Source organism: Diabrotica undecimpunctata, chromosome 6, assembly GCF_040954645.1.
Source record: "Diabrotica undecimpunctata isolate CICGRU chromosome 6, icDiaUnde3, whole genome shotgun sequence".
NCBI classification, from domain to species: domain Eukaryota; kingdom Metazoa; phylum Arthropoda; class Insecta; order Coleoptera; family Chrysomelidae; genus Diabrotica; species Diabrotica undecimpunctata.
Genome location: NC_092808.1, coordinates 155,797,270 through 155,825,182, shown reverse-complemented (window position 1 = coordinate 155,825,182; position 27,913 = coordinate 155,797,270). Strand labels below are relative to the sequence as shown.

Sequence of the window (27,913 nt, the reverse complement as noted above, 5' to 3'; positions counted from 1 at the left end):
TGTAACCCTATATGTTATTTTGTTTTATTTCAGAGTTAATGAGTTTGGCAAAGATATTTTCATTTGATTTTTCATGTAGAGATGAAAATTTGTACCTGAAAATATATTTTACTCAATTACCACTGCCAAAGTTTTACCCAAAGCTAGGAAACTGCCTGAAAAATCTTTTTATACAGTTGTTTGGAGAAGTTTGTTCTAATATATGTAAGTACAGGCCTTTCTTCTTGTTCTAAAAGATTAGTAAATAATTTGTTTTTTAATTCCAGACGATAATTTTGAAAATACTTCCAAACAATTCCATGGCAATTCAGAGGTACAGAAGTTGTATGATAAGTTGACAGAAAAAAGGAAGTCTGATAAAATTGATTATAATCTTGAAGAAAATGTGCAGCATCACTATTTAAAACCTGAGTTGAGGCCTTATCAACAACAGTCAATAAAATGGATGTTATATAGAGAAAGAATGGAAGATTGTAAAACAGGTACCATTATCATTGTTCTAGTACTTCAATATTAAAAAATTTAGATCATTACGATGGTGTTTTATCATTAATTTAACTTAATAAGTCTAAGAATATGCACCATTTTCAATTTATATTGTGTTCCTCTTAATTTTAAACTTTTTTTTTTTAGAAATATATTTTATATAGATCTATTAATTCAACTAAGTATGTAATTTTTAGATTTTTTGCACCCTCTATATACTCCAATCAAATTACCATCAAATATTGAGATCTATTTTGACAAATACACAGGATTCATATGTATTGAAAAACCATTAACTACTCTCTCTACAAAAGTTGGCATCCTAGCTGATGAAATGGGTTTAGGAAAGACTGTAGAGGTTATAGCATGTCTTTTACTCAATCCTAAAGTTGAATCAAAAGAAGATTATTCTAGAAAGGACCCAAATCCTGACGATAGGTTACAGCTGTCATCAAAAAGCATAAAAGGGACGTTAGATGATTGTGAGGAGTCTACTGTTGTGAATAGAAAGCGTCGAAGCTCTGTTGAGGAACCAGAAGGTCCCATCATAAAAATTCCACAAAAAAAATCTAAGCATTCAAGTAAACCTAAGGAACCTAAGTATGTTGATAAACCGAGGAAGTTACAGGTGCCTAAAGATTGGATAAAAGGCAAGACAAAGAAAAGTTCAACATTCGTAGCATTGAACATGTGGTACAACAATATTTTAGCAGAAACCAGTACCATACGTTCCAGTTCATTTGAAGAAGTTGATAGAATATCCGTTCAGTGTGTTTGTGGAAGTACTTCAGAGAAAACAGCTATTAAATGCTCCAGCTGTGATGTATATCAACACCCCAAATGCTTGGGGTATAAAAAATCTTTAGGGAATTATTTTTGCCCACAATGTTGGATGAACCAGCCACTTGTAGAGTCCAAGGCTACTCTAATAGTAACTCCTATGGCCTTGAAGACTCAATGGTGCAAAGAAATTGCCAAACACATTAAAGGAAACTTGAGTGTTCTTCAGTATCAAGGACATAATATTAACTCAGTTTATCCCACTGAGCTGAAAGAATATGACATTGTTTTAACTACATACAGTGTGCTACAGCAGGAACTGAAGCTTACTCATACTGAAGAGGTAAGTTTTTATATATTTTATATCCAGGTATATCTTAGAACTAATAAAAGGGAAAATTGTAGTGGTTGGTTGTATATTATAGTTTAAAACACCTAATCTACAATGGTATATATTTAAAAAAATTTATAAAATTGAAATTATTAAAAGAGATTAAACATTTCATATAGTTTTTGGTCTTCTGAAAACCAGCTGGTTATCATGGACAACAAGATACTGGCTTGTATTTTCTTCACATTCATGTTCTTGTTTCAAGTAGAGATCTATATTCTTTTAAAGTGAAATCTTTTAAGATATTTAATACACTTTAAAATACTTTTGGATAATTTAAATTTTATAAAATTTTTTAAATATATACCATTAATCATTAGAAGTTGTTTATTTTATTGTAAGTCTTTCCTCTCAAAACATTCTTATAGTTGTGACATACTACCTACAATGTTTTACTTGAAATCAACTAAGTCATTCTCTAGTTGTTATAAAAAAGTTATAAAAAAATAAAATGACATTTGTTAAACATCATTTTATTTTTATAAGTGTGTATATATATCATAAAAAATTATCTCAACAGAACTGTGATAAAAAATCAGTTATTTTCACATAGTCAGCCGACTTAAAGTCCCTATAGAAACCATTACTAACCAAACCACTATTATTGGGGCACCTTTTGGTCATTTTTATCTCAAATTCCAGTGGTGGATGGTGCATACCATGGACGTATAAACATAGATGGACACAGCAATAAGATACCTTAAACACACACTGTTTTGAAGCTTCGATATTCCTGGACAAGAGGGTAAAGGGGAGTAAAACGGGTATCGATAGACTGTGATACTTCCTCAATGAGCATAAGCGTGCTTGAATTTTTACTCGCGGGGATAATTATTCAGACGTTAATAATTGGAAGTAGTAATAATGTATAAAAACACGTTTTTATAGAAAAAATAAAATACAATTTTATTTGCTTTAAAATTATTACAATAAAATATAGTTGAGCTCAAGTTAATTTTTTAATAGGTATCAAATAATCCTACGATAAAAAAAAACAATTAAAAAATATACATTTGTCCAATTTAAGTACATACCTATATGTATTGATAATGTATTAAAACATATTTTTTCAAATTGTGACAAATTTGTTTTAATACAATATGAATAGATTCCTCGTAGTAAGGGTTTCTGCTACAAAAATATTTATTGATCATTCCAAAGCTCTTGCTGGCATTTGACATAAAATTATTTGCAAATATACCTACTTATTAAAAAGTAGGCGTGAAAATGTATAAATTATTGGAAAGCTATTTAGCGAACAGAAATATTAAAGTAAAAATGGTAAATAGACATAATAGAAGACGTCGGTACAGAAATAAATTTTTATTGATTGGGAAATAAAACAGTCTTAGTAAGAACGCTTCTTATGCGCACGGTGTTAGCATTTAAAGTAGTCTTCGTTTCATGATGAATTCCAATTTTAAAATATTTCTCAAGAACCAATTTTAAAAGTTGCATAAAGTGACCATCGATTGCATCTTCATCATACATATGGTCACCAAAATGCTCATAAATTGATTTTGGGACATTTTGTATGGTTTTATTAATCAAAATATTCATAAGGTTTTTAACTCGTCAATTGTAGATATTTATAGTTTTATTAAAAAATCTGAAATATTTTTCAGCTTCCTTACAAGTTTTAATAACCAAAAAGGATGCTTTTGAAAGGTTTTTCTACTGTTTTCTCTGTTGAAGTTTAGAGTAAGTTTAGAATGATTCATCATTAATCAGTAATATTTGGAAACCTACATAGAAAAATAAATGAGTTTTACATTCATTTGTAACATTTTACATTTGTATTTACATTTCACTAATTTATTTGAATTCATGAGAAATATTAAATTAAAAAGCTACTAAACAGATCTTTTTAATCAGATGATGTCTACTTACAATTAAAAAATGTCTATACTAATTTCATGAACTAATATCTTGTTCAATACATTAATGAATATGAATAAACCCAATGGTAGGCCTATGAAAGACATATTTTAAAATGTAAACAAACAGGCTTTCTCAGTTCCTCATCTTAAATAATGTAAACAAACAGTACTTACAAATTAAGTGAGACATTGGGATGTAAATATTTCGTTTTTTTGCAAATGCAATACTGTAGCACCATTATTATAATATGTTTATTTCACTATTTACAAATATCACTTAAAATACAGCCAAAATATCGAAAAACAACTTTTCCTCATCTTGGGTAAAAAGTAAACAAACATGGACATGACATGGAACAGCATTTGAAGTTTGACGTAGAGCCATAAGACAGAGAAATGTAAACACCGTTGCCATTAATAAATAGTTTTCAGTGCTTCTACATATAAAATAACTGGTTGATATCTTTTATACGCTATTATTAAATGATATGCACACTATGTGCACACTTGATGTTTTAATTACAATTAAATATATTAATATAAGTAATAAATTATTATTTTGGTTTAATAGCACCTGTAGAGTATAAAATAAATCGTTGTTCGATTGTCTGGTTAACTGTTAAAGATCTACTGTTAAAGCTCTTATGAACTGCAATAAGGGCTTCACCACCTCTTGAGAATGAACTTGTTTCCCTGAAGTGATTCATTTAAAAAGTAAAGAAAAAATAATGGAAAGTAATATCGTGGTAAACTGTAAAAGGGATGTTGAAAAAAGTATATTGAAGAGAGTTATAATAATAAATTAGGGGTAATAAAGTGAGGCAAAAACTAAAACTAGGAAAATTAATTTTTTCAACTAATGCAATTTCATCGTTTTTAGGCCAAGAATTTGAGAAAGGGGAAAAAGTACTTTAGACCTGGGTGTCCATTAACAAGGATCAAATGGTGGAGGCTTTGTCTGGACGAAGCGCAAACTGTCGACACTCCTGACTGTGTGGTGTCTGTGATGGCTAGGAAAATTGAAGCTGTTCACCGCTGGGCGGTTACTGGAACGCCCATTTCAAAGAACATATCAGGTAAGATGAAATTGTAGAAAGATATCCATTTAAACATACTTAACCTTGCGGTTGAGAAGAAATGCGGTCAAGATCTAGTATAACCAATAGAAATAGTATCGAAACACACTGTAGAAGCATTTAAAAGTGCCAGAGTGTTTGAAAAGTCGTCAACAGCAAGGAAAAAGTGACAAAACCGTTAGGCTTTTGGCGCTCTAGCGCGTATTAAGGCTTTACAATATTTTTAGACTCTTGACCGTTTTTGTTCTGTTAGAATATTGCAAAAGAGTTTAAAAATGCCAATGTTTTGAAAAAAGGCGTCAAACACAACGAAGAAATGTCAAAAACGTCACCATTTTCAAGTGTTTTCTTGGCTTTTGGAATTAATTTAACGATTTAGTGCTTATTAACTGTTTAACAATATTTTTATTCGCTTGACATTAATTGTCTTGGTGACGTTTGACCTTGACCGCATTTGTTCAGCCAAAAATATTGTAAAACTGATAAAGTGTGGAAAACGTATCAAATACTTCACGCGTTTTCATCGCTTTCGAAATTACTTCAACGCTTTAGCACTCATTAACGCTTTTACAATATTTTTAAGTGCTTGAAACTTTTTATTTTAACAGCAAAAATATTGTAAAAGTGTTAAATTGTCAAAATAGGCGAAAAAGTGTCAAAAATGTCATGATTTTGAAACTTTTTCGTCGCTTTATATAGTATTTCTGCGTCTCATTTCTTTAAAGCTTGTGAATGTTGAATATTTTTAGCGCTCATATGCTTGGCGACGACTTACCTTGACCGCGCTTGTTCAATCCAAAATATTGTAAAGGCGTTTAAAAATGCTAAATTGACAATATCCACGAAAAAGTGTCATTCTTCGGACGTTTTTCGTCGTTTTTGACACTATATCAACGCTTTTACGACACTTTAGCGCTTATTAACGCTTTGACAATATTTTTATTGCATTTATTATTATTATTATTTACATTGGTGGATTGTTTAACCGAGATTGTTCGGTTTTTGGTATTTTAAATTACCAAAGTGTAGAAAAGGCGTCGAAAGCGACGACAAATTGTTAAAACTTCACGCTTTTTCGACGCTTTAGCGCTTATTAAAGATTTGCACCATTTTAAGCGCTTGCTGCTCGGTTAAAACATTGTAAAGGTGTCAAACAGACGTCAAAAAAAGTGGAAAAACAACGCATTTTCGACATTTTAGCGCTTTTTTAACATCTTAACGTTTATTAAAGCTTTTATAATAGTTTATGCGCTTGTTTTTCGGTTAAAAATATTGTAAAAATGTAAAACAGTCGTTAGAAGCAACGAAAAATTGTAAAAACTACCTTTTTTCGAGACTTTACGCTTTTTCGGCACTCTAGCGCTTTTTAAAGTTTTTACAATGTTTTATGCGCTTGTTGTTCGGTTAAAACATTGTGAAAGTAAGTGTCAAAGTGTGGAAAATGCGTCAAAAGCGACGAAGAATTGTTAAAACATCGCTTTTTCGATAGTTTAGCGTTTACTAAGCTTTTACAATATTTTATGCGCTTGTTGTTCGGTTAAAATATTGTGAAGGTATTTTAAAGTATTAAAGTGTAGAAAAGGCGTCGAAAGCGACGACAAATTGTTAAAGCTTTACGCTTTTTCGACGCTTTAGCGCTTATTAAAGATTTGAACCATTTTAAGCGCTTGTGCTCGCTTAAAACGTTGTAAAAGTGTCAAACATTTTAGCGCTTTTCAATATGTTAACGCTTATTAAAGCTTTTACAATAAATTATGCGCTTGTTTTTCGGTTAAAAACATTGTAAAAATGTAAAACAGGCGTTAAAAGCAACTCTAGCGCTTTTTAAAGCTTTTACAATATTTTATGCGCTTGTTGTTCGGTTAAAAATATTGTGAAAGTGTTTAAAAGTGCCAACTGTAGAAAAGGCGTAGAAAGCGACGAAAAAGTGTTAAAACTTCGACGCTTTGGAGCTTTTTGTGCGGTTAAAAACATTGCGAAAGTGTCTAAAAGTGCCAAAGTGTTAAAAATACGTCAAAAGCAACGAAAAAGTGTCAATAATTTTGAAGCTTTTTCGTCCTTCGACAAAATTTCAACGCTTTCTCGACGTTTAGTGCTTATTGCAATATTTTTAGATAGTTGACATACTTATTTTGGAGAGGAGTGACCTTGAAACGATTATTGCGTTGTTTATTTATGAGTCTAAATTCGAAGTGCTTCGAATTATTTACTAAAAGTACATAGACCTTTGAAATAAGTCTCATATTTCCAATTTTTGTAGATTTACATGGTTTAATAGATTACTTACAAATATCCCCTTATAACGACCTTACTACATGGCAGAAGATCTTATACCAGCCGTATTTAGTGGGCAACGAAGAACCATTGTTGAATTTTTTATCGACGATCTTGTGGAGAACGTCCAAAAAAGATGTAGCGGATCAAGTAAGTCTTTTTTTATTCAAACATTAAGTAAACCATCTGCTACAATAAAAGCTAAACGCAAAACAAGTCTTATATTTATAAGACTTGTTTTGACTCAGTAAATCTAGATTTTTATTATTACTATGTACATATTAACATCAAATTAGCGTTTTCAGTGACTTGTGGGCTTGTTTAGCTTGACCTACTGCAATTAATAATGACCCATTCTGTACTAAATTAAACTTTATTTCCCTTTTCATTTTTACTTGTTGGGTCGCTACATATTTTTATTTACCTCGTATTATTTCACTGACTGCATACTATTATTAAATAACACAACCACCAAAGATACATTTGATCTCCAAAAATGCCCAAACATCGTCTGTCTCGGCGAAAAGTCGGTACCGCCTACCTAATCCGGGAATGAATTATATTTCTCACACGTTACCGCATGTGAGAAATTTAGGAAAAAGTTACATCATCGGTGGCGACTTTAATGCAAAGAATACCCACTGGGGCTCTAGGCTAACTACAACTAAAGGAAAAGAACTATTATCAGCTGTTAAAGAACAAATGCGTGAAGTAATATCTACTGGTAGACCAATGACCTACCGATAGGTAGGAACCGATAGGAACAAAATTCAAGTAATTTAACAGCTGACCAGAACACAGATTATTCGTTATGGAATACAACAAAAAGAATGAAGAGACCAATTATTCATTCTCCTCCTATCAAGTTGGAAAATGGCAACTGGGCTAGAAGTAACGAACAGAAAGCAGAACGATTTGCAGATCATTTAGAAAGCACGTTCAAACCCAACGACTATGATGGTGAAGAACTGAGATGGGAAGAACCATTCCAAATCGAAGAAAGAATAACGTTGACATCATTTAGAAAAGTATCAACAGAGATAAAAGAGAATATAAATCCTAAGAAAGCTCCTGGGCATGATCTCATAACAGGAGAACTATTAAAAAATCTACCAAGAAAAGCCATAGTTAAGCTGACACACCTAATAAATGCTGCTTTTAGATTAAGATATGTTCCCAGACTCTGGAAAATAGCCGAAGTCATTATGATCGCCAAACCAGGTAAACCTTCTCAGGAAGTGACATCCTATCGACCAATATCACTTCTTCCGGTGATGTCAAAACTATTTGAAAAACTTCTATTGAAAAGATTAAAACCAATTATAGAAAGAAAAAATTTGGTTTCAGAAATAAACATTCCACTATAGATCAAGTTCACAGAATAACGAATATAATAGGAAAAACATTAGAAGAAAAGAAAATCTGCTTTACAATCTTCTTGGACGGGGCACAGACGTTTGAGTCTGGCATGAGGGTTTAAACTATAAACTAAGATTTTTCATGCCTAAACAGTATTCAGAAATCATAGAATCATACATTGCGAATAGATATTTCAGAGTAAAACAAGAAGTGTACACCGACTTAAGGGAGATCAAAGCTGGTGTGCCACAAGGGAGTGTATTAGGCCCGGTCCTTTACCTATTGTTACATGTGACATTCAAGAGCTAGTACAAAACACTATTGCCACCTTTGCGGATGATACAACCATACTAGCGATAGGAGACACTAGTGAAGAAGCGACTGATAAGTTGCAACTATCAGTAAATAAAATACATAACTGGACCAGAAAATGGCGAATAAAATTAAATGAGACTAAATCTGCATACATTACTTTTACAAATAAAAAAATAGAAAATATCCTAGTTAGAATAAATGATACCCAAGTTCCTTATGCAACATCAGCAAAATAAAAGGTAAAAGAAATAATAAATTAGACTTACTCACAATCAATTTAATTTAACTATCCAGACGACCGGTTTCGCTTTCTATAATATGCAAAGCATCTTCAGGTCACGATACAAAGTTAAATAAATGCTGAAATAATAAACCCATATTAGGGTGTTGTCTAATAAAGATAAACAAAGATAGATGATATAAATAATATAAATTACAGTAATTATGCCAATATTACATGTCTGTGGTTATTCAAAATGAATAAAATGTTTAAGCAGACAAGGTAAGACCCACTTAATAGACTATTTTACCAATTTGTGGGTCTACACAATGAAATAAAAGGTCATGAATCACTTGGGACAAACAAAACAAAAGGAAACAGTAAACACCTCTAGTAATTTATAAAGAGCGCCACTTCGAGGTGCCTAATTATAACCATTACAACAGTTAGTTGTAACTAGAGAAATAATTATCAAACATAAAGAAACATATCTTTTTCAAACGGAAACTCAAAAAAGGTTAGTTAAAAAAAGAAACAAATGTTAAGAAACAAAATTTAACATTTATTGTGTCTTACCACAAACAGTTATCAAAAATACAGATTGCACAAGAAGCATACTTAATAACATAATAACAAAATTAACAAAAACTTACGAGCTTATCTGTTTACAAAGGAGATTGCTACAAAAATCTTCGAAATGGTTCCTAAGTTATTTATTAATATGCCCAAATTAGATTATTAAAAATTAAGGATATCCTTGTTTATGAAAATATCTTAAAATTTAACCTTATATATGGAATATCTTTTCTATATAATAATCAAATTAAAATTGTTTTTCAACAACAGCAGATTTAAGCCAAAATGTCATATGTCAACATAACATTGTAAGACAGAATAAATTATGATATTTTGTTGGTCACGCCTCTAACACAATATAAAACTTCAAATATTACAAATTCTTTTAATGAAAGCAATTATCAATTATCAAAAATAATGTCTATTTAATTTGGAAAAATTAAAATGTTAATTGTTACCTTAATTCTCAAACTTTGCCAGTTAACTTTGAGAAACTTGCTACTATCTCTGGGATTGGAGCTGCAAGGACAAAACTCTCAACTGGAACAAAAAGGAAACCATTTCCATACGCAGGAACGAAGATCTGACGTAGATGGGGTTGGATCAAGCAGGCAAATGACAACAAAGCTGGTGGGATATCCTATATAATCATTTTCAAAATTTCATCAGTTCCGGTCCACTGCACAAATCTTACGATGATTACTCTGTTCTAAACTGCCATTATGCAAAGAGTATTATCACCTTAACCGGTCTTAAGACATTACACACAAAGAAGTGGCTCTGGATTCAAAATCCGCCAAACGTCCTTCTCGTTTGAAAGTTCTTGCTTGACTCCCTATCTGCCTTTAATTCCCCTCGGCCGACTATCTCTGCCACCCTTTTCAAATCTAACCTGTTCTCACAACAAAATTTCTTGACAAACGGGGGATTTAGCCTTGAATCAAAACAACTTTTTTAAATTCGTAGAAATAACACATATTATATTGATTATTTTAAACGTCCTCGATTCCTAGTTTTAACCGGAATAATTTTTTACCTGTCAATGTAACAGAGACAAACACATCTATATTTTGAAACAACTGAATACAAAACTTAAAACAGAATTTATACTATTATGTAGATATTAAATATAAAACGCTACAAGAGAAGACTCATAAGGACAAAACCATTTGAATTAGTGTAAATGTGTAACAGTTTAGTGTAAAAAGCAGATTATAGAGGTGCTGTGAGGTTATTGCATGTGAAGTTAGGTCAGAAAATAACTGATAATTGTCATTTGTGACCAGATAGCAGTATACAAACACCGTACCGGTGTTATACAAAAAAAACTCGAGCTCGATCGACGCTTTTAAGACACAATTCGGGCTGAGTAAACTAAACACTTGAATGTTTATTTTATTCCAAGTGGCACTAAAGATCTTTTTAAAACGCAAATTAAAACTGTATGCAGAATGAGATTTTAAATATGTGAATTAAAACTTTATACAGAACGGAATTTAGCATTAAATAAGTTAAAATCTTGTTGAATCAATCAGATAATCGTTTAATTGTTTTATAAAGTGTCCTGATTTTTGAAACCACGCTGTGTAGGCATTTTGTGTGAGTGCAAGAATTAATTTTACATAGTAATCATGCCTTCAGCGTCACTACACTACATTTTCCTTGTGGATTTTGGTAGACCCCGACTAGAATTATTCTTATTTGAATGTCAATTTCTCCTGTCCCTGTTAAGAACAATTTCTTCCCTCCTACTACTTATTTTTTCTCCTTTAAAGTACTTTTCGTTCCGTGTTTAGGTCGGCATACCAAAACAAACCTACTTGCACCACACGCTGGAGTTTTGTGCTGTGGAAAAGTATTTTTACAAGAGGGAACACGAAATCAGAGGCAGCTTTTTCGAGGAAAAATGTAATCGCTACGATCCTGCCATATGTCTCGATACTTTGGACAAGCAGACTTTAAAAAAGGTAAGTGATATTCTGTACAATATACAATAAGTCTGTTTTTGTTCGTTAAAATTGAAACTGTAAAAACTGTCACATTATTACTGTCTATCGTAATGGTTAATTCAGTTGTTAGATATAAATACATAAATCAACATTTAAAAGGCATTAATATTACTGGTAAGTCTTCTTCTATTCTTCCCATACTTCCTTAACACTTTCACTGTCATGAGAAGCATAACATGATGTACGGGTAATATGACTTTACAGCCGCGTGAATCAAATATCGATTCTCACGCATCACAAATCATAAAAGCTGCGAGAAGCAGTTGTGGCCTCTCATATCAATGTATCGTTGATGCAGTTTAAAAGTAGATGGCTGTAAACAACAGAAACTATATTTGGCCTCTGAAATATGTGAACCAATGTCTGATTCTCGCCGCCTGAGACGTGGGTTACTGATAAAAACTGTATACTCAAGTCAACTATTCTTGATTTATTTTTTAACGAAAACTATCAGTGTTCATTGTTAGTCATTTTCTTATTTGACACTTCTTGGTGTAAAATATAGGAATTTACTAACTTAGTACCCACAAGCAGTTTAATTGCTAACTTTCTATACCACTTTACTCCCTTTTTCAATGAGGTGGTGTATGTTTTCAGATATTAGAACCAGTATTGACGTTGAGACAGATTTGCGTTACTATGACAACGCCTAAAGGTACTTTCTTAGGGTCAAGGAAAGAAGTGAAGTCAATGAAAGATCTATTGGACGCTCTTATTTCGAACAGCACCAACGATACAGAAGACTGCTTGAGGCTAGTTATTTCGGCATATAACGGTAAGTCGACTATTTACATTTTATTTTTTTAAAGTGTTGCAATGTTTTTTGTGACTTAAAGCTGATGGGATGCAGATTTTACTATTGTGTTTAACAAACGTCATTTTTTATAACTTTTTTATAACAACTCCAGAACGACTGGGTCGATTTGGCTAATTTTGATTTTGAAATATTTATAGAAGTCCAAAAAGGATTTAAAGGGTGAAAAAATATGATAAAATTGTAAGGAACATAGTAAAAACAACAATTTTATTTTCACATACAAATAGTTATATAAATATACTCCTTTCGATTGACGTCACTAAAACCGTGGCCATCTTCACGTCTATTTACTCTTTTTTACTTTTCACGCGAATGATTCCCCACGAGGACAAATTTTTTGTTTTTTTGTTAAAAATAAGAAATTTTGAGAGGAGCTCTTGAGGGAGAAACAGCGGGAATAAAGGTCAATGGAACACCGATTAACAACATTATTGGATACTAATAACAGATATGCGGACGATACTATCATAATAGCAGATGACTTCCAAGATCTCCAAAAGCTAATGAACAAGATAGTTGAGTATGGAGAAGAATATGGATTATCAATAAACATCAAGAAAACTAAACTTATGAGGATATCAAACTTCAAAAAAAGTTACCCCGATTTCACTAAAATTTCCTTACTTTACATATTTTCTACATTTCTGAGGTTGGAACCGGAGATTCACTGCCACACGAATAAATTCATCTCCAAACTGCGAGAGGACTGACTATCTGAGATTGAAATTTGGGGCACTGGAACGCAAACCTTGAACTGGGCTTCTTAAAAAAAACTGGAACACGTGGGTATTTTCCAAATTTGTTGGAATCGCCGTTTTATTTATATCTCATATGAGAGACGGCTTGCAAACAAAAAAAAACAGTGATTACTCTGATCTGAAGTGACACATTACTTGGAGTATAAATCAATTTTTCTTCGACAAATTTGCCGGTTTCTTTCCGACTCAACTAAACACGTCTGCTCATTTTGGCCACCCTTTCAAATCTTCCTTTCAACCTTCGATCTTTGACCCGTTCACACCATGGAACAAACCAAAAGCCTGGTTAAACAAGGCATTTGACCTTGAATCTTGCTTGCTTTCGGAATTGTAGGACTAAGACGTAATATATGTATTATTTTAACTTCCAGCGGTAACTGGAATTTAGAATATAAACACAAGGACTCGGCCATATCTTATACTAAGCAGGGGTGTATTAGAAAATTTATTATTTGAATATAAGATAGTTTTAAGAAATTTTCTGCATGCTACATCAGTAGATCATATTTCTTTTCTTCACTTCACTGGATATTCTATACCATAATGGAATTATTGACCGATGTCGCACTAAAAACTCACCCTGTATATATATTTTTACGAAACTATTACTTTGTAAAATCGTAGACTAATTTTCGAAACCAAATTAACTGTCTTTTCCTTGTTATTACTTTGTACTTTAGGTATAGCTGGTATCCATTTACTCCTGCAAAATCCACAAGAAGCTATAAATACGTACAGAGAAGTGTTACAGCTGGTCGCTAAATTTTCCGTGGAAAATAGTAAAATAAAACTTACCGTAGACAAACCACAAGTTATCCACACGTTGTATAATCTTGCAGAAGTATTAGATATTTATCCACCGGAGCATCCTACCTTAAGAGATACCAGTTTGCGGAACGATTGCGAGGAGTTGGAGACGAAATATTTGGAGAAATTCATCTCTGAGGTTAGTATAATAATATATAGGGTTTACCAAAATTAGTAGCCTTTTAATACGATACAATAAATTTTGTAATTGTGTAATTAAGGGTTCATTTCGTAATCCATATTTTTTTGAGTCGACGACGATAAGACTGTTCTGTACGAGGTTTGTTTATAGGCTCGTAATTGCTTGTTTCTTTGAGCAGTCCGACCGCTGAGCTACATCTTCTATTAAACTATAAAGTATATGCTAAATGAAATCTTCAGGAGCAACTAAAGACCATGGTTATTCGAGTACTCAAGTAGTAGTAGACTTGAAGTGATACACGCACAATAACTCAAATACTTAAAGTATCCATATTTGTTAATATATAATTTGTTTTCAGTCGTGCGCGGCGTTCGAGAATTTTCAATCGCTTACGTTGGCTATAGAAGAGTTGCAGAAGCGGTTTTTGCTCAAAGATGGTCAGTGGTATTCGGACGGTTTGGAGTGGATCGTTGTGAAGGGTCTTTTGACAGAATTAGATACCAAAATAAATACTGCATGCGATACAGTCGGCATTCTAAATGAAGTGAGGTATGTTGTACGATTGACAGAAAACTTTAATGATTTAGTACGTTTAGAAAGTAGGTAGAATTTTCCTTTTTGATATTTTAATTCTTTTAAATATGTCAACGGTTGTTTGGGTGTGAAAAATACATTTTACATACATATTTATATACTTTTAAAGTGAATATACAGGTCCAATAGGAACTTTTCAACGTTGATAATTTGGTACCGACCATATTGTTGAAGTTACATCTGTCAAACTGGCTGTCATTTATTGTGTCTGTTTTGACAATTCGCCATGGATGACGAATTCGTGGCAGTCGATTTTACGTCGCTCACAAGAATTCACAGACTTGACAGACCATAACTTGCTTGAGCTTACATACAAAGTTTAATTGACTCAAAAACTGAAGGTAAACAACCATAGACAAGGACGTGTGTTCGCTGAATGGGTTCTGAAACAGTTGTAAACTGCGCCTTATGTCAATTTAAAACGCATATTCAGTGATGAGATCCATTTATGACTGAATGGGTACGTCAATAAACAGAATTGTCTAGTTTGAGATCATTATAAATCCAAATCCACGCATTAAAAACAATGAAGAGTGGGAAAAGCCGTGGACCTGACATACTTCCTATAGAAATCCTAAAAATTCTAGATGAGAAGCACATTGATGTTTTAGTGACACTCTTGAACCAAATTTATAGTTCAGGCGTATTACCCAAAGAGTGCTTAACGTCGATTTTTATTTGTCTCCCCAAAAAGAAAAACGCAAAATTACCTCACCATTAACTTGGTGTCTTATGTGCTAAAGTTACTACTAAAAGTCATCTATAACCGAATATATCACAAACTGGACATAGACAATGATACACAATTTGGTTTTCGCAAAGGCCTAGGAACGCGTGAAGCTCTTTTTTCACTTACAAAGATGCCTGGACGCCAGTCAAGATATATACGTATGTTTTCTTCTTCTCATTGCGCCGTCTCCTTTCGAAGGTTGGCGATCCAAATGGCAATTGTAGTTTTGGAAACTGCTGCGCGAAAGATCTCTGCGGATGAGCGGTCGAACCATCTCCTCAGGTCTTTCAGCCACGAGTTCTGACTATATTGACTATAATAAAGCATTCGATAAAGTACGACATAAACAATTAATGAATGTTCTGAAATGAAAGAAGATTGACTACAACGACCTCAGGATCATATCAAATTTATACTATAAACAGCGAGCAAATGCACGTGTTAACGAACAGCTTTCAGAAGAAATTTAAATTAGACGTGGAGTGAGACAGGGATGCGTATTGTCGCCAATTCTTTTTAATGCCTACTAGGAAGAGATCCTAAAAAAAGCTCTTGAGTGTGAAACAGCTGGAATAAAAGTAAATTGAGTTCCCATTAATAACATTATATATGCGGATAACACCGTGATCTTAGCCGACAATATTGAAGATCTTCAGTGACTGGTGACTAGAATAGCGGAATATGGAAAAGAGTCCAGTCTAACAATGAACGTCAAGAAGACGAAATTTATGAGAATATTGAAAACTCAAAAAAATAACAAGAATCTTCTAAAAAGCGGAACCAACGTTAGTGTCATGTTGACTCACGTAGAAAAGAATATTGAAGTTCTCCACTGTCTTATCTTGTTGAATAAAAGAGAATGACAAGAAAATTGGACGACACAGTTGACAAAAACTTCCTTAACGCCACCCTCTGACTTTGAAGAAGCTTCCAATGATTGATTGTTTACCATTTCGGTAACTATCACTCAAAGACGTTTTCACTTATACCTCTGACTTTCTCTGATTATTGATAATTTATTTCTATATCCAGTACCATCTAAAAACATTTATTTTGGCCAACTTCCCGATAATCCAGTTGACAAAACCTTAGCTCCACCCTCTGCCACCTTGTGGTGATTGATTGTTTACCTCTTTAGTAAGTATCACTCAAAATTCTTCACTTTTGATCAACTCTCTATCCAATCCGTTGAAAAAGCCTCTTCACATCATCCTCTAATCTTCTAGATGCCTACGATCATTGATAACTCATTTCTTCAGCCAGTACTGTCAAAAAACGTTCATTTTCGGCCAACTCCCCGATAATTCAGTTAACAAAAACTACCTTAATTCCAACCTCTGACATTATAGAAGCTTCTGGTGACTGATTATTTTCCTCTTACGTAGCTATCACTTAAAATTCTTTACTTCTCTAGTTTTGTTTTCGGACAACCTCAAGGAGATATGTACAATGCTACATGAACTTCATTTAGTGTGTGCTAGTATGGGTCTTAAAATAAACATCTCCAAAACAAAATTCATGACAAACCTAGTACCTAGAGGAAATATCAATATTGGAGACAACGAGATCAGCTGGTTGAAAAATACATGTAACTAGGACACGAAATAAAGATCACAAGAGGTAAGCGAAGTATGAGGAAGAATAAACCTAGCATAGGCAGCCTATGGAAACCTCAAAGATATCTTTAAAAGCTATATACCAATTTCTTTAAAACGTAAAACATTTGACCAATGTGTGTTGCTGGTGCCGAAAGTTTGACACTGATAGCTACAACTTCTAAAACGCTGCAAATAGCTCAGACCAAAGTGGAAATGTCAATGCTGAGCATATATCGCTTCGTGAACGAGTTAGAAATGAAGACTTAAGACGAAGAACAGGAGTTACCGATGTAATTTCCCGAATTGCCACACTGAAATGGAAGTGGGTCGAACACGTGCCTGAATCAGTTATGAAAGGTGGGCGAAGAGATTGCTTGAGTGGACGCCGAAGTTAGACAAGAGAAGTAGAGGAAGACCCCCTATTCGTTGGACTGACGATCTCAAGAAATTGGATGAAAAGTGCTCAAGATAAAGCACAATGGGCAAAATGAGGGAGGCCTATGTCCAGCAGTGGACGCAAAGGGCTGGGTGAAGATGATGATGACCTTTTTTAAACCGGTTCGAATAACCGTAAGCACTGCACAAGTTACCAGTTTTTGGTAAATTAATTGTATTTTTTACCATGATGTTTAGTCCTTTAAAAATAATCAAATGTATGTATAGAATTGAATACTGTTAAATAAACCAACACACCGAATAACAAAATTAATAATAAATATACAACATGCTGTAATATAAACTTTCTACCAAAAATGCAAATGGCGACAAAGGCTTCAAAAATTTTGACAAGTACGTCTTCTATTAGTTTGATTTCTTTGACGAAAGTACAAGAAACGGTTATCGTTTATAGTCGCCCATCATGAAACAGATAATCAAAATTTTGACGTCATTGTAGGAGGAGCTTACAATGCTGTTGAGATACAAAATTTTGCAGGGTTCAACAGGTCCATAATTTCTGCAGAGGTTGTGCTTGGTAAATTTTTTTCTTATACTTTTTTCTAGTGTCAGGATCACACACATATTCCAGATTTCTACAATTACGTCTGTCGCCGTATTTTTCGGCCTCGCTCTGCAATTCCTCTTTGCAAAGTCGGTTTATCCACAACGTACCTGTTACTGAGTCTGTGTCTTTATCTGTCGGCATGTTATTAATTTTGCTCGGGCGCCAGTTTGTGATGGGTAGCTCTTTCGGGGCAACAGACAGAAATTAATTAGTACTAATAAGAAATGAAATGGGGGAAATCGATCGCGCGCAGATTTATACTCACTTTCGCTTCAATTCAGCGAAAGCTCCGAATATACTCGTAAACAAAATATTTAGCTGTGCAGACCCACGGCAATGTTCAATACACAATACCGATGGGTTCCGCTTGGTTAAGGACAGAGTACGATCCTCAATACGGAAATCTGTCTGTCCCGGTTGGCTCTGTGCAGATCCACGGTAATGTTCAATACACAATACCGATGGGTTCCGCTTGGTTAGGGACAGAGTACGATCCTCAATACGGAAATCCCTCTGTCCGGGTTGGCTCGCAGGTTCACTACACCGGCGAGTCAAGGAGCCTAGAGCGCTAGCTACAAGACTGTCTAATTCCGCTATTCACACGCCTTAAATAGCCGTTGCGAATCCCACTTCGCCGTCCCGTTGTAGAAGTGGATGCGCAAATATTGACACTCCCACGGTTCGAACTGTTAAACGATCAGAACATCGTTACAAATTGAAGATTCGAAATGGTAAACAGTTCCAATATAATCGCAGTGGATGGCGTCATTACCGTCGGGACTTCCCAGTGAGTTAATTACAGACGTGGGTTTCGTCACATCGTCATAACTATTTAATTTCCACCTACTTTCTAAACGTAATATACGTATCTCATATTATATATTTTTTATAATACTTATGTGTTTAGAAACGACAGCCACGGGAATATCCTTCATCTCCTATACATTTGGCACAACAATCTGTCGATTTTAAGGGAGGAATTAATCGACGCTGTTACCGATCTCTACAATTACAAACCGGACAGCATTCATAAAATTGTCATCAAGAGGTCTGTGGTGAACGAGGCAATGAACTGTCACTTGCGACCACAGAAAAAAGGGCAAAAAGAGACGATCAAGTGTCCAGTGTGTGTCTCTAATGAGTGTTTGAAAAGGTACGAGTTAAAATTGTTTAATATGACACAAAGGGGGCAGATGTTCGAAGAGATGTCGTTGAAAGGTAACTGGAAGCCGACATTACCAGAACTCATTATGCGATGTAAGTAACATACTTTGATCTATTGAGACCTATTAATTATGCGATGTACTGAAAGGTACGAAATGTAACATGAGGAAAATATAAGTAATTTACTTCGTTACGCACTCGCACTCAAAAATTCTTCACTAGAATTAATGTAGCTTCATAAGGCAATTGTCTGACCTTCTGGAAACTTTCCAGTCACTAGTAACCTAAATTATTCCTTTTCGTTATTTTACCGTCCATACAATTGACAAGAATCCCCCTAATCATCATCTTTTGACCTTCCAGATGTCTCTGGTCTGTGATTACTTACTTCTTAAGCCACTGTTTACCAAAATTCTTTAGTTTGGTTAACTTCCTGACAATACAGTTCACAAAACTCGTTTAATTGTAGCCTCCGACTTCTTAGAAGCTTCCGGTGATTGATTATTTACTTCATCGGCAACGCTAACACAAAATTCGTCACTTTTGATCAACTATCTACCGTTTTACGTTGAAAAAACGTCTTTACGTCATCCTCTGGCCTGTTAGATGCTTCTGATTATTAATACTTCGTTTCTTTAACTAGTACCACGAAAACAGTTCATTTTGGCTAACTCCCCGATAATCCACTTGACAAAAACTCTCTGATCTCTAACCTCTGACTTTATAGAAGCTTCCGGTGATTGACTATTTCAGTAATTTTCACACAAAATTCATCACTTTTGATAAACTCTCCGAGCAATCTGGTGAAAAAACGTATTCACATCATCATCTGGCATTCTAGGTGTCTCTGATTATTGATAATTCATTTCTTCATCCAGTACCATCCAAAAACGTTTATTTTGGTCAACTCTCTCACTATTTAATTGCCAAATACCCCTTATTAACACCCTTTGATTTTCTAAACCTCTCCGGTCCATGTTTGTTTATTTATGTAGTCAAGACTACGGCTAAATCATCATTCCGATCAACTTCCCAACGATCCACTCTAGAAAAAAACTTCTTCAGCCTTCTCTTCTACACAAAAATCACTTCAGTCCACTCCCCGACAATTCCGTTTGCAAACAACCCCCTTAACTTTATTCGCTATTTCACATTTGGCCAAAATCTTAATGTTAGCAAAATCCCAGACAATCCAATTGACAAAAACCCGCCCTCTGACTTTTTAAAAGCTTTTGATTCTTGATTATTTACTTCTTAGTTAACTTAACGAAGGCGCTCAACGTTAACGTTAAAAAAACGTCATTATCTGGCCTTCTAGATGCCTCCGATTATTGATAATTCATTTCTTCAGCCAGTACTATCCAAAATTCTTCATTTTGGTCAACTGTTGAATCATCTTATTGCCAAAACATCCCGTGTCATCACCCTTTGATCTTTTAAATAACTCCGGTCCATGATTATTCATTTCTTCAATCACAACTAAACCTAAGTCTGTCTTTCGATCAACTTTCCGGCGATCCAGGTGAGAAAAACTCCCTTAATTCCACTCCCTGACTTTATAGAAGCCTCTGGTTATTGATTATTTACTTTTCATGTAACTATTCAAACAATTCTTAATTTTGGTCAACTTTTTGACCATCTGATTATCAAAAACCTCCCTTACTTACTTACTTTATCGTGTCTGAACATGTCATTCATAAAATTTCGGCCCAGTATCGGGCTACGTCGGTTCCATCTTTGTTGAGAGGGTATGTCTCTAGTATGTCTTCTAGATGTCTCCAGTCCGTGATTATTTATTTTTTCAGTCACTACTGGACAAAAATCTTTATTTTGATCAACTTCCTGACAATGTAGTTGACAAAAAATCGTTTAGCTCCACATTCTGACTATCTAGAAGCCCCTGTTAATTTATAGTTCATTTCTTCAGCCACTATTATACAAAATTCTTCATTTTGGTCAACTCTCAGACTGTCTAATTACCAATACACTCAATATCACCACCTTCTAGACATCTCCAATCTCTGATTATTTATTTCTTCAGCCACTATTACACTAAAATCTTCCCCTTAACTCCCTTAACTCTACCTTCTGACTTTCTAGAAGTTTCTGGACATCGATTACGTACTTTTTCAGCTACTACTTACAAAAATTCTTCATTCTGATCAACTATTTATTTGCCAATAATCTTTCTTGAGAAAGGCACTCTGTCGAAACAGCTGTAGTGATACGATTTTATAATAAATTTTGTGGAAGTTTTGAAAACAAAGTTTCCAGTGTTTTATTGTTAAATAATCTTTCTTATCGCCATTCTTTTACCTTCTAAACATCTCCGGTCAAACAAAAACCCTCTTAACATTCCACTCTATGACTCTCTAAAAGCCTCCGATTATTTATTATTTAATTTTTCGGTAACTTCTCGGTAACGGTACACACTTTGTATATCTGCTTTTCAAGTATTCTCAATGATATTTCTTTTGCCTTTACTATGTACTCGTTTGTGTTCTTTTTGTATGCAACATAAGACATTTATATTGCATTCATTTTATTTTAGCATTACGCAGCGTCCTAAAACAACACAGGGCGAAACTAGAATTCGTTAAAGATGGCTGGATACAAATTAGTATGATTAACTCCATGAAGAAGGAGTTTAAGGTAAGATAGTTGAGATATATGTAAAGTTAGGTTAGGTGAGGTTAAGAAATAAAAATGAGTGGTTTGTAATAAATAAAATAAAATAGGAGTCTCAATTTATGTAACTAAATTTGTTTATCTTATTTCAATTTATTACAGTATTATTTATACAATTTATTTCTTATTTCTAGGAACTGCGGAAGTTCTGGACATTCTTAGACCAACAGATTTGCGCTATGGATGAATTAGACATTTGCAAAGTTAGGTTGCAACTCAAGCCCGATGAAGAAGAAAAAAAGACTAAGAGAGTATTGAAAAACTTAACCTACGAATTAGACAACAAACATGAAACCATACATTTACTCAGCGTTCACGAGGTAAGTTTTAGAAACTTAATAAAACAAACGTTCTTCCACTTGTTACTTTTTCTTTAGCTCGATTATCAGTTGATGTTACTACAAAACGATGTTCAGAACAATACAACAAAGTTAGAGAAGCTTTTGGGAACTCAGAGTTACTTAGAGACTCTAAGGAAGCAACAATATGAAGGTCAAAGTCCAGATCCTTGCCCTATTTGCCACAATCAACTGGAACTACACTGGAGCATCTTATCCTGTGGCCATTGCTACTGTTTGGAGTGTATACAAGTGATTTTAGAACAGGTATCAATGGATTATAAATATACTTGAGTTGTCGTAAACAATTTTTGTTTGCCATGTACTTGTAATATAACTATATGTAAGAAATAATTTTAAACTAAGTTTTTTAATCTTCATCTACCTCTCTTTAGGTTTCAGGAGACGTGATAAGCTGTTGTGTATGCAGAAATAGGCAGTTTTACTACGAAGTCTCGTACATTAACGCTGGGGAAACCACTAAAGACAACTCTGTACAAATTAAAGGCAGTTACTCCACGAAAATATCACAAATAGTGAAAGTATTAATCGACTTGAAGAAAGAAGACAAGGACGCCAAAGTGTTGCTTTTTTCGTCGTGGAAAAACGTTTTGGATACTGTAAAGAAGGCACTCGATAAGAACGACATTTCGTCTGAATTGGCAGTGTCTGGGAACCTAGATGCCAAAATTACAAGCTTTAAGGTTAGTACTTAATAACACCTGATGCCAATGATGAAAAAACTTTTTTGATAAAATTTCCTCTATCTTATGTATTGTAGTGTACCGAGTCCGAAAATTATATTAAAAATGCTGTATCACCCACCATTCTTTAACAATTTAACATTTAAAATTGCATAATTACATTTTATTTTGATATAAGGTTGAATGCTCGAATAAATGAACTTTGATCAAATGAAAGGCAGATATCGAGCACAGTTGTATTAATTAAATTTTGCCCAAGTACTTTCGCTTAGAACAGCGGTTTTCAACCTTTTAGCACTGGGGCCCCCTTTGAACACTGAAGATAGCTCACGCCTCCCCTCCAGTCAATAATTGGTTGGTTCAAGTTAGAACAGTGAAATTGTGAAACTGACGATGCTAACTCTACGTTAGCAAAAGCTGGGATGCAAAATAAAAATCCAGATATATTTAAATACGAAAGTTTATTTGATGTCTCATTAAACTTAACATTGTTTATTTATTTGAGAAAAAGAATAATCAAAAAATCAAATACGCATATAAAGTTGAAAGTCTTATATGAGTGTTTTTGCACTTTCAATGAGAGGGTTGGCATTGTCTGTTCTTGACAAGTTTTTCGATAGTCGGTTGAAACTGTGTCAGAGCACACCTCAAGTCACTTTCAACGTCCAGCCTTGAACGGTATTTTGATTTTATATACGCCAATGCAGAAAAAACAGATTCGCAAAGATATGTGGATGAAAACTGGACTAATAACTTCGCAGATACTAAAGCCACTTCTAGGTAAAGAGGAAAGTAGGTTAACCAAAATTCTTCCAAGTCCTGATTTTGCTTGTGAATCACATTTTAGGTCAATTGTCTGCTCTTGAAGGTTAACGCAGTGGGTACCAGAGAGGCACTTTTCGGAGTACAGGTACTGATTCAAAGATGCAGGGACGTTAACTGCGACGTATACGCGTGCTTGATCGACTATGAAAAGGCATTTGACAGAGTTCAACATCAAAAGATGATAAACATTTTAAAAGAAGCAGACCTGGATGACAAAGACCTCAGAATAATTTCAGAACTATACATGAATCAGACCGCATACATGAAAATTAACGGAGAAGAAACAGATGACATAAAAATACTACGTGGAGTTAGACAGGGATGTATCCTATCGCCGTTGATATTTAATATGTACTCAGAGAAAATTTTTAACGAAGCTCTTTACGGAATAGACGAAGGCATCCTTCTAAATGGTGAAAGAGTAAACAATGTTAGATATGCCGACGACACCATGGTGAAAGCAGATAGTTTAGAGGGACTTCAGAGGCTAATGGACAGAATAAACGAGTACAGTCAACAGTACGGACTAAACATTAATACCCACAAAACGAAACAAATGATTATCAGCAAGGAGAATATAAATGGGGCTCATCTATACATTAATGGGACGCAGATAGAGCGAGTAAAACAGTATTGCTACCTGGGAACTATTATAAACGAACAGTGGAGCAATGTACAGGAAATAAAGTGCCGCATAGAAAAGGCAAGAACGGTCTTTAACAAAATGAACGCCATCTTCAAAAGTCACAACATATCCCTAAATACAAAAATGAGACATTTGAGATGCTATGTTTTCTCTGTGTTGTTGTACGGGGCGGAGGCATGGACGCTCACAGACACCACTATTAAAAAACTTGAATCATTTGAGATGTGACTTTATAGAAGAATGCTGAGAATATCATGGACAGCAAGGATCACGAACAAGGAAGTTCTAGAAAAAATGAAGAAGGAACCAGAGATTGTGGTTACGATCAAACGCATAAAATTGCAATATCTGGGACACGTTATGAAAAATCAGCACCGTTACTCCCTGCTGCAGTCTATATTGCAAGGTAAAGTCAAAGGTAAGCGAGGACCCGGTAGAAGGAGAATATCATGGCTGCGGAATTTAAGAACATGGTTTAAGAAAACCTCAACGGAGCTGTTTCGAGCCGCAGCGAGCAAGGTCATGATTGCCAATATGATTTCCAACATCCGAAACGGATAGGAACCAGAAGAAGAAGAAGAAGAAGAAGAAGGTTAACTGGAAGAATGTCAACTTCGATATGAAAAGGATTTCTTGTCAACTTAAATTCCCAGTTTTCCGAGCTAACATCTGGAAAGTACTTTCGAATTTGATTTTTCAGTTCTTCCAAATGCCGTGATATGACGTCTTTCAAATCCGAAACTATGGTAGATGTAGTGGAAGTTTGTATATCATCGAGGAGGTCGTTCAGTTTAGGAAAAGAGGAAAAGTTTGGCTTGGAACTGTGAAGGCGGCGTTGCCAAAGCGATATTTTTTCTATAAACCCCTTAATTGCATCTTAAGTGTTTAAGAGGCTTTTACGGCTTTGAAGCTTCAGATTCAGGACATTAAGTGTCTCAGAAAATTCACACAAATAAGCCAAGTAAAAGATATTTTTATCATTTGTAAATCTTCTGTGAAGATCTTCTTGTTTTGAAGTCATTAACAAAATTTCAACTTGTGACTTCTAATTGAATAGTCGTGCAAGCATATTTCCTTTGGATAACCACCGGACTTCTGTGTGAAACAGGAGGGTTTTCTGATCACTATTCAGTTCTTGACATAGTGCCTGAAAGAGCCTAGTGTTTAATGCGCTGGATTTGATGTGGTTAACTATTTTAATTGCTAAGTTTAATGTGACGTTGAGAGGTTCAGGTAAAGTCTGACTAGCTAAAGCTTGTCTGTGAATAATGCAGTGAGAACCAATTATCCTAGGGTTCTTCTTTTTTGCCAATTCCATAAATCCAGATCGACATCCTGTCATGGCTTGGGCCCCATCAGTACATATGCCAATTACTTTCTTCCATAGTAGTTCATTGATTACTAAAAAATCTTCAAAAGCAGAAAATGTGTCAATGGCTTTAGTTGTTGTTTCAAGAGATGTTGTAAACAATATTTCCTCCAGGAACCGTTTTCTGTCAATAAATCGACAGTAAAACAATCTGTGCATGCTTTGAAATATCAGTTGTTTCGTCACACTGCAAAGAAAAAAACGGTGAACCTTTTAATTTTTGCAATAGTTGATTTTTCAAATCCAGAGCCATGTCATCAATTCTACGTTTTACTGTGTCGTTTGAGAGAGAAATTTTTTCTACTTTCTTACAACTGTCTTCACTAAGTACGGTACTACAAGCAGTAAGTAAACAAGGTTTAATTAGTGACTCACCAATAGTATGTGATTTCTTGTCTTTAACTATCAAAAATGCTATTTTGTATGATGCTTCCACAGCTTTCTCATTATCAACACGAAAATTTGCAGTAGAGTCAAGTTTCATACGTTTTAGGCTGCTTTTTTTTTGGCAATAAAAAATTCTGGACCTTTATCTTTCAAAGAAGAATGGTTTGTAATAAGATGCCGCCACAAACGTCCGGGGCGCATTGCATCATTACTAAGAACAGCATTGCAGTGAGGTAAATGACTGCTGTTTTTGTCCATAAAGGTAAAACCATACTTGATATAATGGTCTGAATACAATCTTTTCTTTGGAAGTGACTTAGCCATTTTCAAAGCTGTTACACAACACAATAATTCACAAACAATCACTCTGTTATTAAGAGGCTAGTAGAAGCATAGTGGACTAAGCCCAAATTGAATGAATGGAGATAAATGGGTTTAAAAATGGAACAAAATTTTCATTTAGCTTTATGATTTAGTTTCGGAATATTTTTATTCCCACTTATTTTAGTATGTATCAAATGAGGCATAGTAATTATTTAGTACCGCAAAATGTATAGTAGCGACAGTTATTCCAATTTTAATTTGGGTTAGTCCACTTTGCTGAACTGCAGTTGTACCAAATTCAGTAAAGCAATAGTATGAAATAAGGAAGTTTTTATTGTTCAAACATATTGATAACACTAATATTACATCAAACTAAAAAAAACATTAAATTCAGTCATCATCTTCATTCAATGCATTATCAGTTAACAGCTGTCCGCCGGTTGCAACTGTCGATGATTGAATACTTGTATAAAAATTATGATGCACCGGAGGAATAAATTCCATCAGTTGAAGTAGGTCTTTCTTTTTGGCATCATTTATCACATTGCCAGTGGGGTATAATATGGGTAAATTATTGTTTACTGCAGGTAGAAGAGTTTTTGGTTTACTTATATCAACAACCTCAAAGTGTGCGTCATCATTATTGGAGTACTTGTAATGTATTTTATTCGGATGTTCTTTGGTGAACCATAGCCATTGAATTTTCAACCATTCAACCTTAGACTTTGATTGTGAAATTTTTCTGTTTGTGATCTGACTTTCTAGGACCGTGGTAGAAATAAAATCAGATGTAGTCATCTCTATAATCTTAAATGGATTTTTTTCTTGCATTTTGTATTACGGATTGCCAGTCAGTAGGTATTTAAATATGGGGTGAAACTTTTTTTCTTTCTCAATCAAACCAAAATCTTGGTCACATGGTAAATAAGAGTGGCCACTCACCAAAAATTTATGATGTATTTCATCCACTGTGTATTCTGGAGAGCAAGTAATATAATTGCACAGTACTGACATCTTTATATTCCGGTTTTGGCCGCCACATTGATCGGAGTACATTATGACTTTTCTTGAAGTGACGAAATTTTTAAAGTAATACAAAATGCAAGACCCTATTTCTTGAGGTCCTCTTGAAGCCACTGTTTCATTCCAAGTGAACATATACGAGTTATTAGTACCCATATCGTGAATACTGAAGCAGTAGGTCCACAACTGTCTTTTATAGTAACAAATTCCAGTTGTTAATACTGGGGTGGGTAGAGTTTTCATCAAATCGAAACATATAACTGAAACTCCACAAAATTAATATAAACATAACCTACAAAAAAAATAGTTTTAGGTATAACCTTATTTCTATTTATTTCTTACTTAATAATAAAATAATAAATGCTATTACCCACCTTCGATAGAGCTCGTTGTACTTAAGATATTTACGTTCACAATGAATCTGCAATTTGCACAATATTCAGATCTTAATGTAATCCACAGTATTCCCAATCGGGAAAACAGTAAAAGAGCACTACACCATACAGAAATGCAAAGTGGACTAAGCGCACGTAGTCCACTTTGCATTTCTAAGATCGTGAAATAAATTAAACGCTAAAAGTAGTATAATGCTGCCATCTAACAATCAAGTACTGAAGGTGTCTTGGTCCA

The 27,913-nt window shown here is 34.2% G+C and overlaps 1 protein-coding gene across 1 annotated transcript in view; it reads left to right on the top strand.

Moving 5' to 3' along the window:
- The window catches only part of LOC140444183 (E3 ubiquitin-protein ligase SHPRH), a 47,130-nt gene that overhangs the window by 15,791 nt on the left and 3,426 nt on the right, over window positions 1-27,913 (top strand). Inside the window, exons 3-16 of the mRNA XM_072535901.1 lie at window positions 34-204; window positions 267-482; window positions 684-1,609; window positions 4,418-4,613; window positions 6,874-7,037; window positions 11,154-11,324; window positions 11,964-12,141; window positions 13,622-13,887; window positions 14,249-14,439; window positions 18,723-19,072; window positions 21,531-21,631; window positions 21,802-21,987; window positions 22,045-22,272; window positions 22,401-22,709. Coding sequence (XP_072392002.1) covers window positions 34-204; window positions 267-482; window positions 684-1,609; window positions 4,418-4,613; window positions 6,874-7,037; window positions 11,154-11,324; window positions 11,964-12,141; window positions 13,622-13,887; window positions 14,249-14,439; window positions 18,723-19,072; window positions 21,531-21,631; window positions 21,802-21,987; window positions 22,045-22,272; window positions 22,401-22,709 — 3,653 coding nt within the window. The remainder of the gene's footprint in view (window positions 1-33; window positions 205-266; window positions 483-683; window positions 1,610-4,417; window positions 4,614-6,873; window positions 7,038-11,153; window positions 11,325-11,963; window positions 12,142-13,621; window positions 13,888-14,248; window positions 14,440-18,722; window positions 19,073-21,530; window positions 21,632-21,801; window positions 21,988-22,044; window positions 22,273-22,400; window positions 22,710-27,913) is intronic.